Below are 13,233 nucleotides of genomic sequence, written 5' to 3'. Positions count from 1 at the left end.
TAACAATCAAAACATGTAACATGTAACACAGAGATCAATACAATCATCAGTTCCACAGACAAAAGGGAGAAAATATGCAAAATAAGTATACCAATGTACATGGATTGAAGAGTAAAAAATGAAAAGAGCTAAAATGTATGTTTTTCAATATCAGTGTAGCCTAACTCATCAGGCTACATCAGTTTCTTGGGCCTATAAATAGAGGTAGTAATATCCAGACAAAACAAAACATTTGCAGCCTGAAGTAAGCGCCTCCAGCTGAAAATCACCTCAGTCCATTCAATGACAGCAGGAGGGAGCTGCAAATTTGAACACTCCTTTTTTTAAACTCAGTGGTAAACAGAAGTAAGTGTTGTGACAATCACCTAATAAGATGAGGGGCAAAGCAAGAATAGCCTCATAATTAAGCTGTTTTCTTGCCTCAAAGGACATACACGGCAGGTAAGTATGCCAACATGTAGTCACACTGGAACACCCTGAGCCATCTAAGGAAAATTTGCAGCAAATGGGGTAATTTGATGCTACTGTGCCGGTGGAGGCAACCAACATAACCACCTGCTTCTTCTCCAAAATAAAATTGAAGTGTGGTCACTGACAGATAGAAGGACATCCCAGAATGCATTGCAAATGGTAAAAACGAGTAGACCTTTCAGAGGATCTCGTCCAAATTTAAATCAGGCACAATTTTTGCTTTAAACACAGTATTGGAGATTATTGACTACACTTCATGCGTTCAAAGTTTGTACTGGTATAACCATGAAGTATTTGAGTAGTTACACTGTTACAATACAGGCATGATTATGCAAAATACAAAATTACAGCATGTAAGGGCAGATAAATATCTATATATTTATAATATATATAATATCACTAAGTGTTTTTCAAGATCGATTTAAATGAACTAAATAGGCAGGTTTTAAGATAGCAGCAATCCCTGTTAGGTTTGAAGAACAAATGATGTTTAGGGACAGAAAAGAATAACTGTGTCTCTTCCTGTTACTTAGACCTTTCTTTCCTCCTGATCTCAGTGTTACTCTGCCCGCCTTCCAACTCTGTCTCTCCCCCTTTCACCACAGAAGATGTCTGAGGCTGCAGTCACCAGAGCAATTAGAGACTTCATGTCCCTCCTCACTGTCAAGAGGAGGAAGGACACACACATACATATATATATATATATATACACAGCACACGTGTTGTGTGCACACACACCCGGCGATCTCTGTCGTCCTCTGTACTGACAGGCACTGGGCAAAAGTTCACTCTGCCACTGTGCTAACTATCTCCTCTTCTCTTCCTCTCCCCTTTCCTCCTTCACACTATCTCCTTCTCATGCCCTGCCTTTTCAAGAAAAGTGCTAACTAGCAATCTCTCACTCCTTCCCTTTCTCTCTTTGTCCGCCTCTCTAAGGGCTATCATCCTTCTCTTTGGTCTCCATCTTTTCTCTTTCTCTTTTATCTCTCTTCTTGAGAAGTTACACGCTTGTCCTTCACTCAGTGTCACACTTTTGTGCCTCTGACTAACTTCCTATCCCTCCCTTTGAATCTACACAATAATTACCCCTTCTCATCCATTACCTTCATCTTTCTCTCCCCTCCCTTTGTCCTTACTTTTTAATCTTTCTCATAGCATTGGTATCTTCTTCATTTTTCATGCACACATGCGTTTGAAGTAATCTGTATGCATTTACACTGCTTATAGCCAGCTCTAATGTGATAGAAAATCAAGAAAATGGTGCACTTATGTACAATGAAGCTGTCTTTCCCTGCATCTCCAGTGCGGCTTTTCCCCAGTAAAAATATTGTCAGCCTCAACCAAATTAACCGAAAAGAGCAGGATTTCTGAAAGCAGGATGTTGAGCACCAAGGGAATTTCACAATAAGCTTCTTTGTTGCCTTATATTACACCGACCCCCTTGACTTGTTCATCTTAGAATTTGCGCCACCTATTAGGCCGTCTGGAAGCAATGATGTGTTCTAATATCAGAGTCTCTTGAAGAAATAAAATTCCACCATCTGTCAACCCTATGAAACTTTCTTTGATCTCTCCCAGGTGAATGCTGGCTTTTGCTGAGAAAAAAAAACAAACCCTGCCCTCTTTTTATCAGGGGAAATGAGAGACCTCAAAATCTTCACATCCATTGTGGTCTTGTGGATAGTTGGATGTCATTCATCCACTTTGAATTGCCATGAGAGCACGTCACATGATAGCCAGGGGAAGGTGAATCTCTGCTTTATGCTCACAACATGCTTGGTTTTGTGAGCACTGATGCACTGAATGTCAATCACCCAGCGAACCACCAGTTAGGGGAAACTCGGTTCAAAGACCTCAAGGTGTTAAGGATGCTGCAAGCTTTCCACGACTTAACCTCCAACAAGTAAGCTCGTGATGGACTCATCTGAGCTTGGCATAGTAGTAATCCATGAATTAGTTACAGGAAACCTCATATAGCTCCAACACAAAGACACATATTCTACTCAAAGGCTCTAAAAAGGACATGTGATCTGCTGGTCTCCTTGATATTATAATGAGTCTTCTTGGTCTGCTAATGTGCTCATAAGTATTCATTACCAAAGGGTAGACCTCAAAGCCTGCACAGCAAGCAGGCAAACGGTTCAATACTGAAACATACTGCAGATCAATCAAAAAGCAGAATATTCATAAACACCCCTTAGTGAGTCATGCTATCTTCACATTTTACACAAACATATAAAAGTGAACTAGAAGCATATACATAATAGCGGTTTGTTCTCCTTTATAAAACATTATGGTCTTTGAGACAACCTCAGTATCTCTCCTTTAAAGTTAATGGCAGAGCAGCAAGGTAGCATCATTTCCTGAAGTTTAGTGTTCTGTCTATAAAAGTTTGGTACATCAGCTTGTGAACTACCACAGCTTAGTTAGCGTCTTCCTCCACATACACACTGTAATTCTTTCTATGGTCTAACTTGCTTAAATATGCAACAATAGTTTGCCACTCATTGTTTTTACAACATTAGCCATAGGCGAAGTACAGCAGAATTTATTCTGAAAAGACAAAGTTGATTCTACAAAGTAAGGACAGACTGTGAGCTGTCACATTTGATTTATTAGCAATTCAGTCTGCTGGCACTTTTTCCTCCCACTGTAGCAAGACAAGAATATCTCGAGTTGAATATTTATTGCTTTGCTTATCTGTAGCTGCCTTTACAGCTGCCTCTGGTAATAACCATAGCATTAATATACAAACTAATAACATGTAAGCTTTTGTTGTTTTTGTTCAAACTCTTCCATTTCAAGAATGATGCAACACGCAGTCGCCCCTGTGCTGCAAAGGAGAAGAAGAAGAAGAAGAAGAAGCAGAGTACAAGTCAGAGTGCTTATAACACACTTCACTGTAAGACTTGATCTTGGTCTCTTGAGATGGCACTGATTCATCACTAATCTGTTTTCACATTACAGATTCTATCATCATTTTAAGGACAATTTGAATTTGCTTTCCAGAATGTTTAATTTATTACATGTGTGTGCATGCCAGCATTTTGTTTGGCCACATCGTGTATGTGAGGGAAAATCCAGTGCACGAGCATTTAAAACGTTTCCTAATGTTACGATGTTCGTGCTGAGCAGAGTGAGTACCCAGAGAATTGAAAATTAGCATTTATGTCGAGTGGAGGTTAGCTTTTGCTGTGATATTATTCTTTTTATGTAGAAACCAGTTTCCAAAAAAAGGGTGGACATTATATAAATGAAAGTATAATTGAATGATTTGAAAAGCATTGAAAAAGCCCAATGTTGAAAAAATTTATCAAAATTTGAAATCGATACAAGAAAAGGGGCCATGTTTTACACTGCACTGCAAACTGAGATGCAAAGTCATATTGTTTCCATCTTTCTTGTTGTTTTTGTTTTTGGGGTTTTTTTGGGCAGCATGGTGGTGTGGTGGTTAGCACCGTTTCCTCACAGTGAGAAGGGCCTGAGTTTGAGGCTACCATCTGGCCGGGGTCTTTCTGTGTGGAGTTTGCATGTTCTCCCCATTTTTGTGGGGTTTCCTCCCACAGTCCGAACACATGCACTTACGGGGTTGTGATTCTAAATCATAGATGTGAGTGTGAATTGTTGTCTGTTTCTATGTGTTAGCCTGACGACCTGTCCAGGGTGTACCCTGCCTCTTGTCCTATTACAGCTGGGATAAGCTCCAGAACTCCTGCAACCTTGATAAGGATACGAATGGATGGATTGTTTTTTAAATGGTTAGAATCTTTTTTAATACACAACAGATCTGGTAGGTGAGCCAGTGTAGCCCCTGCTGTGGAGCCGTGCTTTTATGAAAAGATAAACTTACCCTGAAAAAGGTGTGGGGAACTCTTTTAGTTTTTTGGAGGAAAAAGAGCGCTGTACAATATGACAAGAGGTTGACAGGTATTTAATTTTTTTATCCTCAGAAATTTACTGTCCTCTGTAGAGTGACACATGGGCAAGCAGTACATGCACTCCATTGCATCATTTAGCTTGTCTTCTGCGTCTTGAACAGAGGCAGGGGGTGTAGACAAGCAGCAGAACTCACACTGAACACTTATATGCAAGAGACATGTTGTTATCACATGTCACAGATGGAACTGAAGTGTCCGGTTCTCCCCTGACTGCCAGCAAAAGGGCTGTTCAGTCACACCTGGTCAAGCTACTCGCCCATGCTCACTGTAACCCTCAATCATGGACCTGTATTTCTGGGAAAACCTGCATTTGAAATGTTCAAATCTGAGGAGATTTTTTACTGAGGTCGTAAGCAAGGCCAGACTCTCTGCAGTGAAGAATGAGTCATGCAATTTATGTAGCACTTTGTGGATAATAGATGAGAAATAGCAAACTACAAAGCACTCACTTGGATAAAATGTACCCTGCAGTTAGTGGTGATGGAGCCATTAAATGACTTATTAAATTCTCTCAAAAGTCCCAGTTTGTGTAAAGCAATGCTTCTGAGTTGAGCTGACGGGGAAAATAAAAGAAAGAAAAAGAAAGAAAGAAAGAAAGAGATGATTCTTTGATAAGTCAAAAAATTAGGCAGCGAGAGTGTCAGGATGACAGGTGCAAAACAAAATGAGGGGAAAGATAAATTTGTCCACGCATATGTGCATATGTGCATATGTGTGTGCGATTGTGAGTGTGTGATAGGTTTTTCCTTTTTGACATTTATCTCCATGGTTTATCTAAAGCAATCTGCCCTGCTGTTCCTGAGTTCAGACAAATAGGCACTGCTGTCTAAAGGATTGCTGTAATATACAGCATATAGCATAGCAGAGAGCCAAAGCAGTAGGTGGATAATGTCAGCCAGCCATTTCAATGTAATTCTCTTCTTAAGAAAGTGACTTTGCACCAACCCATAACCCAATTATGGCTACAGCTGAAAAACCACTGTACACATAATCCATAATTCAACACAGTGAACTGTAATAACACACACACACACGCACACACACACACACACACACACACACACACACACACACACACACACACACACACTGACACTAATGCATTTTTGTACAACACGTGTGGACTTATATCCTGAACAACATAACTACGGTGAGTTCTTGGACAATAGTGCGCAGTACAAAGTGTGTGATGTTGTACATCTGTACTGTACACTGCATATCTATCACAGAATGAGTGTGTATGAATGCATGGATGTAAAGAGTCTTTAATGGCTATTGAGATTAGAGAAACGTCATATGACTGCCCGAACTCAGAAGTCATTCAGAAGGAAAATTCACATGTTGAGGACACCTTAGGCTGACATTGTTAAACAGGGCACGAGGTTCACACATCACTCTTTATAGCAATCCTCTCAAATGTTAATAGTCAATAAGCATAAGCCACTGGCAGAGTGGTTTCTGATTTACTGTTTCCATGATGGACTGCAGACAACTGTAAACTAGCTGGCTAGAAGTGCTCTGAGTTGTCACACACTGAAGCAGAGGCTTTGTTACATTTACATCACATATATTAGTTGTATATATTTAATATCCTCTTTACAATATATCCTCTATCTCTCCTCTGTACATGTCCAAACCATCTCAGCCTTGCCTCTCTAACTTTGGCTCCAAATGGCTCAATCTGAGCCCTCTGACATAACCATTTCTAATCCTGGTCACTCAACTGTCTTTTAGTTAGCTCCTCTGTCTCCAAACACTACATCATAGCTGGACTCACTATCACCCTGACGCTCGCCTCCACCTACTCCACCATCTGCTGCTTTTGATGGTTGACCTCAGGCATTAAAAAAATGCATTGCAGAAGAGTAAGCATCCTTTAGAGTGCAAGAGAATGGCCCAAACAAACAGAGCAGATGGAGTAACACAATCTAAGTGGACTGCTACTTAAATGGCACCTTTATACTCAAATTGAGCACTCAAAGCACTTTATACTACAAGTCTCATTCATGCACACTCACACTACCATGAATGCATGGGGCGGGGGGGGGGGGTCTCAAGGACACTTTAACATGTGGACTGAAGGAGCCGGGGATCAATCTACTGAAAACAAGGTGTTATTTGACCGGTCATCTACACAATGTAGCATCACATGTCCTGTTTTAGCATTTCTCTTTATCTTTAAGCATAAAAAAAAACATGAACTTTAAGCTACCTCCAACCATGCACATGTTCAGCGCAAGCTAACTATTATGAAAGAATAATGCATTTAAAATAGGTCACAAAGAGAGCGTATGCACTGAGGCTTGGTACTACAGTAGTCATTAGAGTCACTTTAAATCCTGCATCTCTTCTTTACTGTTCTTCTCATCTCTCTCTCAGACAGCACATGCACTAATGGAGTTTGGACTAGACCTGAGGGACAAGAAAGAAAAGGAGGAGGGGGGAGACAAGAAGTGTGAAAGAGTGATGTAAGAGTGGGGATCATAAGAATTAGTATTGGTATGTGTGTTAACATTAGCACTGGGATTTATTTTGGAAACGTAAGCATTAGTATTCTAATAAGTTGTATTTATTTTAAGAGAGGTTAGTCTCATTAATGTTTGCACCTCATTTAAAAAAGGGAGACTTTCCCCGAGGTAAAAGGACAACAGTTCATACTCTACTTGAAGCAGAGACTCATTAAAATACGCGAAATACTTGCATTATTGCACAAGATGAAGGCACAAATGGTAATCTGGGAAGTGACAACATCTTAAGCAAGAGGGAAGGCGATGCATCCAAGTAAAAGAGCGGTTGAATTTGTGAGTTGTAACAAAAGAGAAGGCAAAAAGGAAAAAGTGACAGAAAACAGACAGGAGACCAAGCGTAAGATAAAAGAAAGACAGAGTGTCGCTGTGAATTAAAGACAGACTTGATGTTCTTTAATAAAACATCTGTCAAAACAAGTGGAACGAGCGTTCAGCATCTACACATACAACCACCCGTCAAGTGGCACACCTCACAGGAAGTGTCACTGCAAAAGAAAAGGCATAAATCTACTGTGTGGCCCCGCAGCAGCTCCTCCACACAGAACAATCGAAAAGTGGAAGGATGGAGAGAAAAAGTTCAGAGGAAGAAAAAGAGTGGGAGAACCGAAGAGAGCAAACGGGAGAAGGTGAGGTGAGAGAGAGTAGGTGATGTGTCCCAGGTGTGTGCTCTATCCTCAGCTGTAGTCAAGAGCGAAGCACGGAAACGCCTCAGCCATCCGTCACCATGGAGATAACAAGCTGTCAGGGCAGAGAGGATCACGGGCCACAGAGGCCAGTCACTCGACTTGAACACCGCAGGAGCCAATCAGAGGATAAAGAAAGAGGGTGAGATAATGCGAAGAGAATGATAGGAAACGGGAACAGAGAGAGAAACCAAAGCAAGTTATTGATAGAAGGTCTCAGAGGACTGATGAGAGGTTCCCGAATGAGCATGGCTAGAAAGCGCTAATTAGAACTGCAACTAATTATAACGATATTTGGATAAATAAAGGAAAAAAAAGCCCAAATCTATGTAGCAATCAACACTCTGCTTACTAGGAACTCATACCATCATCCAGGGCAGGGCATTTCTTTTCTGAAACTATGTACATTACAAGTAATTGGTCTGCATTTCCACTTAGTGCTAAACAATGTTAACAGTGATACCCAGTTTGCAATTATAACTGCAAGTTAGAAGACTCAAACAAGCAAAGGTCATTAATTTAACAGGAGAAATTATTTCTATTGAGCAAGAGTGGTATTAAATATCTATTGTTGCATATTTACTACACACACACACACACACACACACACACACACACACACACACACACACACACACACACACATACATATATATATATATTTACAAAACTAGAATATCCAAAAGCAAAACTCCACAGAAGGATCTGTGACAATCACAGCAATAACACAATAGGCGCACAAAAGAGTGATGTCTCTCTGAGCAGGTCGGATTACACTGAATGGTGTTAATTGCACTATTTCTGGCATAATTGGTATGAGTGTCCTGACGTGTTCTCATCTTGATCTTCAGAATAAATTACTGATGACATGTAATGCTTCCTATATAGCCAAGGCACAGTGCAGCAGACTGGATGGAGATTATAACAAAACTCTACACTGACTGTGAAATATTTGCTCATGTGAATTCTGCTTTTTCACGTCATTCTGACATCTTGTTGCACTTTCTGCTGCTGACCGTTGCGCTACCTTTTCCGGATCTGTTTGATTGTATGGTTAAAAACGTCTTCCTCGTGTGTGCTTTGGTGTTTCATCATCACAGAGAACTCACTTGAAGTTTCACATGGTAAACCGTGAAAATCTGCTAAAACAAAATCTAAACGAAGTGCAGCCAAATCCAGGCAGCAGCCATCGAAGGCCAGGTAAAAGTAGGAAGACGTATCAGACAACATCCATAAGGAGACAGTTACAAACATGACAAAGGCAAACGAAAGCTCAGAGCAACAAGATAGCAATTTAATAAAAACAGGCAGTGTTATCTAAATATATATTTAGGCGCAGCTAGATTTATAGACGTTATCATCCTTTTGTTCTGAGCTTAACACTGTGAGGTGTTGAGCATATAACTCCTGATGGTTTTGCTGTTAAATTGATTTTCTTTCAGGAAGGAAGAGGGTGATGATTTCACAAATTTAAATGTGATGCAGTGGAGCTACGACTGCTGCCTAGATGGTCAATTTGCCGCTGCTTGTATCTGTCAGTGCGTGAAAGCCCATGGCTGTGGAGTCTCAGGTTTCTATGCAGTCCTGTGAAAAACTAAGTAAAGCCTTACTTCTTCTCTGAGAATAAAAAGTGTAGGTAACACCCAGGTGCTGCTAATGAAATGCATTCGATTAAAGAGTTTCAGCAATTTGTCTGTAGCATTACGGTGTGTCCACACAAAGCCAAGGATTCTAAAGAAGTTGCTATCTAAAGCTAACAGGACAATGATCCCAAGCAAGGCAGAATGGCTGAAAAAGAAACAATCAAGGTGCTGCAGTGATCGAAATCAAAGCCCAGACCTCAGCCCGACTGAAATGCTGAGATAAGAGCTGTTCACAAATGAAACCTCAATCAGTTGAAGCAACACTATGAAGAAGAGCAGTGCAAAATTGCTTCACCTCATCATACAGAACTTAGAAGTCATATAGAAAATGATCAGTTTAACTTGTTGGTGATAAAAGTGGTTCTACCAGCTACTAAATCATGGGGTACACTTAGTATTCTTACACAATGTTTCGGCATTTGTGCTAACTAAATAATGATATGGTGTAATATGTCATGAGTTGTTGTTCATCTGAGGTAGTGTTATGTTTTTTACATGACGTATAATGCTTGGATGCCATCAGTCTCGAAATAACAGCTGCAGGAATGTATCTCTGAGTCAGTATAAAGCGACACAGCACAGCGGAGGCCCTATTATTGAAAATAAGAAAAAAAAATGTCAAACTAATTATACAAGAAACTGGAAAAAAATTGCCTGCAGGGCAGATGTTACACAGTGTACAAGTCAGCGAGAACGGACACAACACATATACTGTAGCTGTGCAAATACGTGTTACGAGGAGTGAGTGGAGGAGCAAAGTCGAGGAGTGTGATGGCAGAGGTGGCGTAAGAGCAGTGACAGGGAAGAAGATCAGCAAAGCGGGAGAAAGACAGAGAGAAAGAGGGAGAGATCCGCGATGACGAAAGAAAAGAGAAAATTAGGAGAGAAAAACTGGCAGCTAAACTTTATAGTAAGAAACTTAAATTCATCTCATAATCATTTCAAATGTCAGCATTAACATATTTGAAAATTGGGAAAGAGATAAGATTAGTAAAAGGATTTTGAAAACAATCAAGAGCAACACAGGGGGAGAGGAAGTGTGTGGTGTGCAATATAGAGAGGTGCTCCAGGTACTCTGCTGCAGGCGAGCGTGGGAGAGCGTCACTGTACTGTAAGTGTGTGCATGTGTGTGTGTCACCAAAGGCCTCTCACAGCGACTGAGCGGTGGACAGAGTTATTGATTGGCAAAGAGTTGGTGAAACAACCATTTATTGCCCCCCCCCCCCCTTCACTCACATCTAGACAAAATTTACTTCAGACACACTACACTGAGCAAAAGCAAAACACTGTTTGATGAAGTGAAATGGGGCTTAACTTATAATCCTATCACATTGGCATTTTTTTTCAATGTCTTTGAAACAAACAAAAATGCCCCGGGCTCATATGTAGTCGACACAGGCGATCCAACACACCTCTCTATATACAGCACCGACTACTTCAGCGCGATCAATACACGCATTCAAACGGGTACAAATCATTGTTCCAGTGCACCAAACATCAAACTTCTGCTCCAGCTGAAGTCCCACACACACTGCAGTTACATGCACATCCTCTTATTCCTACACAAGAAAGGCACTAGGCTTGTGCTTGCATAGCCATCCCACACACACACAAACACACACACATAAACAGGGCCACTCAGATATATTCTTTAGGAAGCTTTAATCCTTACTAACCTGGTTGCACTAAAGGTAAAAGTAACCCACCATGGCAACTGAAGTGTGTTTATGCGTCTTCTAGTCCCTCAAGCTGAATCAGCCAGAAGAAAATCACCTCAACTACAGCAATAACAGCCATTACCTGCTCTCCCAGACACACTGTTTTGACATGCTTACAGTCTGAGCCACTATAGGTGTCAAGCAACACAATCACCAATTGGTTGTGTGTTTTTGCAGTACACGTGTATGCACAGGCGGTGTTTGTACCCCCGTGTTGGAGCCAACTGTGTGTAGCAGAGCACAGGCATTAGCAAGCTAGCACTGTAAAATCCTTCTGATTTTTTTTTTCTTCCTTAAACATCAAAGACAGAGTCTGACAGGCAAACAGAAATTCTCGCTGTCCAGTTTTGTCTGTCTGACTGCTTGCACTTTCCCTCTGTCGTTCTGATTTTCTGGCTGCACATTTGTTTGCGTGTAATACAGACATTTTACTGTATGGTTTTAGTTCCCCCTCACCAGCCTGCTGCACATGCATGGGCAGTGAAGACTGAATATTACAGGGCATTTAACAGGCTTTTTCTACATTTGACTACATTTCATGATTAATCAAAATCAGTTTGTCACTGTGGTATGCCAGGGTCATGTCTATCCTGCCATTCAAAAAATCTCAATAAATCAAACTCGTCTGAATAACAACTTTCAAAAACGTTAAAATGCATGAATATATGTATAAATGCATAGAAAACGTCATTTCTAAAATTCTACTCAGCCTTTTATTGTAATTGTGGATAGAAGCTAAAGTTCTGGGGGGAAACTCGGATTATATCAAACATAATTCAAGCAAAATAAAGCATAGTCCAGGAGAAAGAGAGGGATCCATCCAACAGGAGCTCTCTGTCAACTTTAAGAAGCCAAAATCATCACAGGCAAACATCCTTCCCATGTCCCATCAAAGTATAGTTTAATAAAGAAAAACGGAGTTGAATATTATATCTCAGTGGAAAATAGACTCAACATATAGATTATTTGGTTGTGTTAGTTTACGTTTGCGAGGAACACTCAAGAGATGATTAAAAACAGTGTAAAGGAAACTAGCTTGTCAGCAGATTACCCTGTGCTCAACAATGTGCTATGAAACATTTAAAGTAATTAATATCTTTAAAATAATACTATTGGCTTACAGCTGGGAGCAAAAGGTGTTCTGAAAAAGCATAAAGGTTCCTCTGCTTCTTACACATGACAATGACAGATCATCACTGCTCAACTGAGCAAAACAGCAGGTCTTGCACTGTGACTGGTGACAGTAAATTGTACTATAATCTATTCCACCTACACACACACACACACACACACACACACACACTGCAAAGCAGTGCAAACACACTTACTTTGAGACGATTCTGACGAAATCCACAAGATAAAGCAGTGAGGGTTGATGGGTTGGGGTAAAGAGGTCAGTGTCAAGATGGATGATGATGTCTCAAACAAACATGAAGGAGAGACTTGAGAAAGCAGAAAGAACTCAAACTATGACCCTGCTGAAGGGGGATGATGAACGGGCAGAAAAATGCTGCAGCTGAACAGGCAAATAGAAAAAGGTGACTGATGATTAAATGTAGCTTGATGAAGATTACAGGTTATCTTTAAGGTCAAACTTGATCCATCCCATCAGTGAACCAAAGGATATGGGCTGGAGACCATACGGATGCACCAGTTGCGAGGACAGGTGGTCTGCTTGAGGCAGAAGAAGACCACGGGCGCTAGCTCTGGGAAGGGCACCACGAGAGTGCTCAGGTCACTGCCGATGCTGACATCGTCACCTGGGCCCATTTCCTCAATGATGTCATCAGCCTGCGCCGAGCTGTATTCCTCATTCTGCCCTGGCCCTGCGGAGGAAATGCTCCCCAGCGGCACAGGACACTCCTCGCTCGTCATGGCAAGCCAGCTGGGATCTGAAACACAGAGGAAATTGACACATGGATTACAGAAGCAAAATGACTTTGATAAGGTAAAATTGTGAAATGTTAAACTTGTTAATATTGTACATGTTAACTGAATTATTCAGCTTGAAAGGAGAGTCCTGGGGATACACATACTCTGCCACAGACCATCATAGTATCAACTCACAGACATTTAATGATTGTTTTAGCCCCAAAGGCCCGTTACTCTCCGGCTGTCTCTACCGCCAATGAAACCAAATGCTCTTATCATAAACTCACTTGTCTACATAAGACGATGGATTCCTTAATGATAAGAATCACCCTTTGCTGTCCAACACACACATGGCAGGATACAACAGCGACGCGTAAGTC

The 13,233-nt window shown here is 40.9% G+C and overlaps 1 protein-coding gene across 1 annotated transcript in view; it reads right to left on the bottom strand.

Annotated features, from left to right (window-relative positions):
* Positions 1-12,856, bottom strand: part of LOC146633542 (voltage-dependent T-type calcium channel subunit alpha-1I-like) — a 205,034-nt gene extending 192,178 nt beyond the window's left edge. Inside the window, exon 1 of the mRNA XM_085351531.1 lies at positions 12,609-12,856. Coding sequence (XP_085207657.1) covers positions 12,609-12,856 — 248 coding nt within the window. The remainder of the gene's footprint in view (positions 1-12,608) is intronic.
* Positions 12,857-13,233: the final 377 nt, after the last annotated feature.

This window comes from Diplotaxodon limnothrissa, linkage group LG4, assembly GCF_057381915.1.
Source record: "Diplotaxodon limnothrissa isolate DT_005_m linkage group LG4, D_limnothrissa_male_GT1.1, whole genome shotgun sequence".
In the NCBI taxonomy this organism is placed as follows: domain Eukaryota; kingdom Metazoa; phylum Chordata; class Actinopteri; order Cichliformes; family Cichlidae; genus Diplotaxodon; species Diplotaxodon limnothrissa.
This window is presented reverse-complemented; position numbering and strand designations above follow the sequence as displayed.